The sequence below is a fragment of the Guillardia theta genome (assembly GCF_000315625.1).
Source record: "Guillardia theta CCMP2712 unplaced genomic scaffold GUITHscaffold_15, whole genome shotgun sequence".
Classification (NCBI taxonomy): Eukaryota; class Cryptophyceae; order Pyrenomonadales; family Geminigeraceae; genus Guillardia; species Guillardia theta.
This window is the reverse complement of record NW_005434659.1, coordinates 162,346-165,001: the sequence shown is the minus strand read 5'-3', so window position 1 is coordinate 165,001 and position 2,656 is coordinate 162,346. Positions and strand designations below refer to the sequence as shown.

General features: G+C 60.0%; 1 protein-coding gene across 1 annotated transcript; it reads right to left on the bottom strand.

Annotated features, from left to right (window-relative positions):
- Nucleotides 1-1,184: 1,184 nt before the first annotated feature.
- Nucleotides 1,185-2,108, bottom strand: GUITHDRAFT_47168 (hypothetical protein; the record flags this gene model as incomplete). The annotated part of the gene is made up of 3 exons (XM_005837056.1): nucleotides 1,185-1,300; nucleotides 1,388-1,885; nucleotides 1,988-2,108. Coding segments are annotated over 3 exons (735 nt in total), but the record flags the coding sequence as incomplete, so codon positions are not given.
- Between the last annotated feature and the right edge of the window lie 548 nt (nucleotides 2,109-2,656).

Here is a 2,656-nt window from a genome sequence, read left to right as displayed (position 1 = left end):
ACTCTCTGTCGCTCTGGAACCTCTGCGTCGCTCACCGCTGGACCTCCGAGTACAGACGCTTCTGGTCGGCCATGCGCAGGTTGACCGCCCTCACTGCTCGTAGCTTCCATGCATGGAAGTACCGCGCTACCAGGTACATGTCGCCTCCCTCCCCCCCCCATCCCCATCCCCATCCCCATCCCCCTTCTCCTCCGTCTTCTTTCCTTTCTCTCCCTCACCTTGTCCCTCCTCCTCTGCCCTCCTTGTCCATCCCGTCCCTCCCTCCTTCCCTCCACTCCTTTCCTCCCTCCTTCCATTTCCTCCTCCCCTTCACCCCTCCTCTTCTCTCACATCCGTCCAGCGCCTTCTGGTTCCAGCACATTGCCAGCAACAGGAGGAAGAATCGCATCGCACCCCACCTGAGGTAGGAGCAGGCAGCTTGAGGGCAGCTGGGGTGACTGCGATGGCAGGAGGTTTGCGTTCCAGGGTTGGGCGCAGGTGACGTTCGGGTTGAGCTCGGAAATTCCGCGGACCAAGTCATGACGAGGGAGAGGTAATGCACCAGCACCAGCACCAGCACCAGCACCAGCACCAGCACCAGCAGGTTGTAACAACAAGCGGACAAGAGCAGGGTAGAAAGAGAGATGGAGGAGCAACCTAGTGTTTTTGGTATTGAGTGAACGAGACTTGATCTTCTCAGCTCTACCCCAGCTCTACACCACCTCAGGCTGTGCGGTGATGACAAGCCTCTCGCAGTCGCAGCTCGTCGCTCCCCACCTGGTTGTCATCCTGTCCGACGCGCAGAAGTAGCAGGAGGAGGAAGCGGAGGCGTTTGAGAACTTGCCGAACTCGCAGTTGACACAAGCTGAGAGGGAGAAGTTAGAGAGCAAGCAGCAGCAGCAGCAGCAGCAGCAGCAGCAGCAGCAGCAGCAGCAGCAGCAGCAGCAGCAGCAGCAGCAGCAGCAGCAGCAGCAGCAGCAGCAGCAGCAGCAGCAGCAGCAGCAGCAGCAGAAGCAAGCAAGCAAGCAAGCAAGCAAGCAAGCAAGCAAGCAAGCAAGCAAGCACTTACCGTCATTCGACAGGATCTCCTTGTATGTCCCAGGAACGCAGGGCTCGCATGCTCCGCTGAGCCTCGTGTACCCCTCGACGCAGAGACACTCTGAAACAGCCGCAAAGTTCGAGTCAGGCAGAGTCCAGGAGTGAGCTGGGCAATCTTTGCAGTAGGAAGAGGCCGGCATGTCCATGTACTTCCCAGCTGCACAGGTTTGACACTCAGTCATGTTGCCGTCCCTGTACTTCCCCCGCGAGCAAGGCTCGCACGCTGGCCCGGCAACCAGCTGGTATCCGAGGTCACAGGAGCAGTTGGTGATCGATGTGCTCGCGGGAGGAGAGCTGGAGAAGTTCTGACAGCTTGCACATGTCCTGTTCTCTTCCATGTAGGTGCCAGCTGGGCAAGCGGTACAGCTGGAGTTGGAGGAGCTCAGGTACCCGAAGTTGCAGGAGCATGCCGTCATGTTGTCGCTGCCCTCCGTCTCCGTGGACATGTGCTCGGGGCAGGAGGTGCAAACTGACATTCCTAGCTCGTCCGCGAACGTCCCGATGGAGCATGCGACACAAGCGTCGTTCCCGATCCAGCCCTTGTACTTCCCCAGCTGACAGGCGGTACAGTTTCCGTCTGGTCCAGCCTCGTACCCGTAGGTGCAGGAGCAGTTGTCAGAGGCGACGCTTCCTACGGGAGAGGAGGTCAGCGAAACGTTGGGGCATGTCGAACAGGCCGTCGCTCCTTCAGTGTCCCCGTAAGTTCCCTCCGGGCAGAGCATGCATGTCGAGCTCCCGTTGCCCTCGCCGTAGCTGCCGATCGCACATGACTCGCACGCTGTCTGCTCCGTGGACTTGAACTTGCCGGCTGTGCAGGCCATACAAGTCGTGCCGTTGAGATCGTACCCGACGATGCAGGCGCAGGCGGAGGAGGAGGAGCTTCCAGCAGGGGCATCCTGGTTCTCAGGACAGGCGGTGCAGGATGTTTCGCTGGTCGCTGCTGGGGTCGAGGAGTACTTGCCTTGCGCGCAGGGGGTGCAGGATCCCGTGCCTGCGCTCGCCTTGTACGTTCCAGCTGGGCAGGCTGTGCACTGTTGAGTGCTCCCTGCCGAAAACATGAAGAGAGGAACTCGAGGGATCGCGTCCAGCCATGAGCCCTGCGGCTGAAGAAGCGTCAGCAGCAGCAGCAGCAGCAGCAGCAGCAGCAGCAGCAGCAGCAGCAGCAGCAGCAGAGGAAGCAGAGGAAGCAGAAGGAGGAGGAACGCAGAAGCAGAAGACGAGGAGGAAGAAGCAGAATCTCACGTTGTAGCAGGAGTTCTCCAGCCTCGTCGTCACTGCAGTGCTCGGGATGTAGCCTGCCTTGCAGTCGCAGGTGGACACGTAGAGCATGATCTGCGTGCCAGGGAAGGCGGCGAAAGAAACTTTCCTTGACGTGCTGGTTTGCGATGACCCTGTTGGGCATTTGAAGGAGCAGAACTGAGATCCTGTCTGCCCGTCCGTCCATTCGTAACTTTGACAGGCGGCACAGGACGAGTTGCCAACGCTCGCCTTGAAGGAGTTTTGCGAGCAGGCGGTGCAGACGCCGAGGTCGTTCCTCTCCTTGCCAGGGCCGCAGAGGCAAGAGGAGGCGTCGACCGGG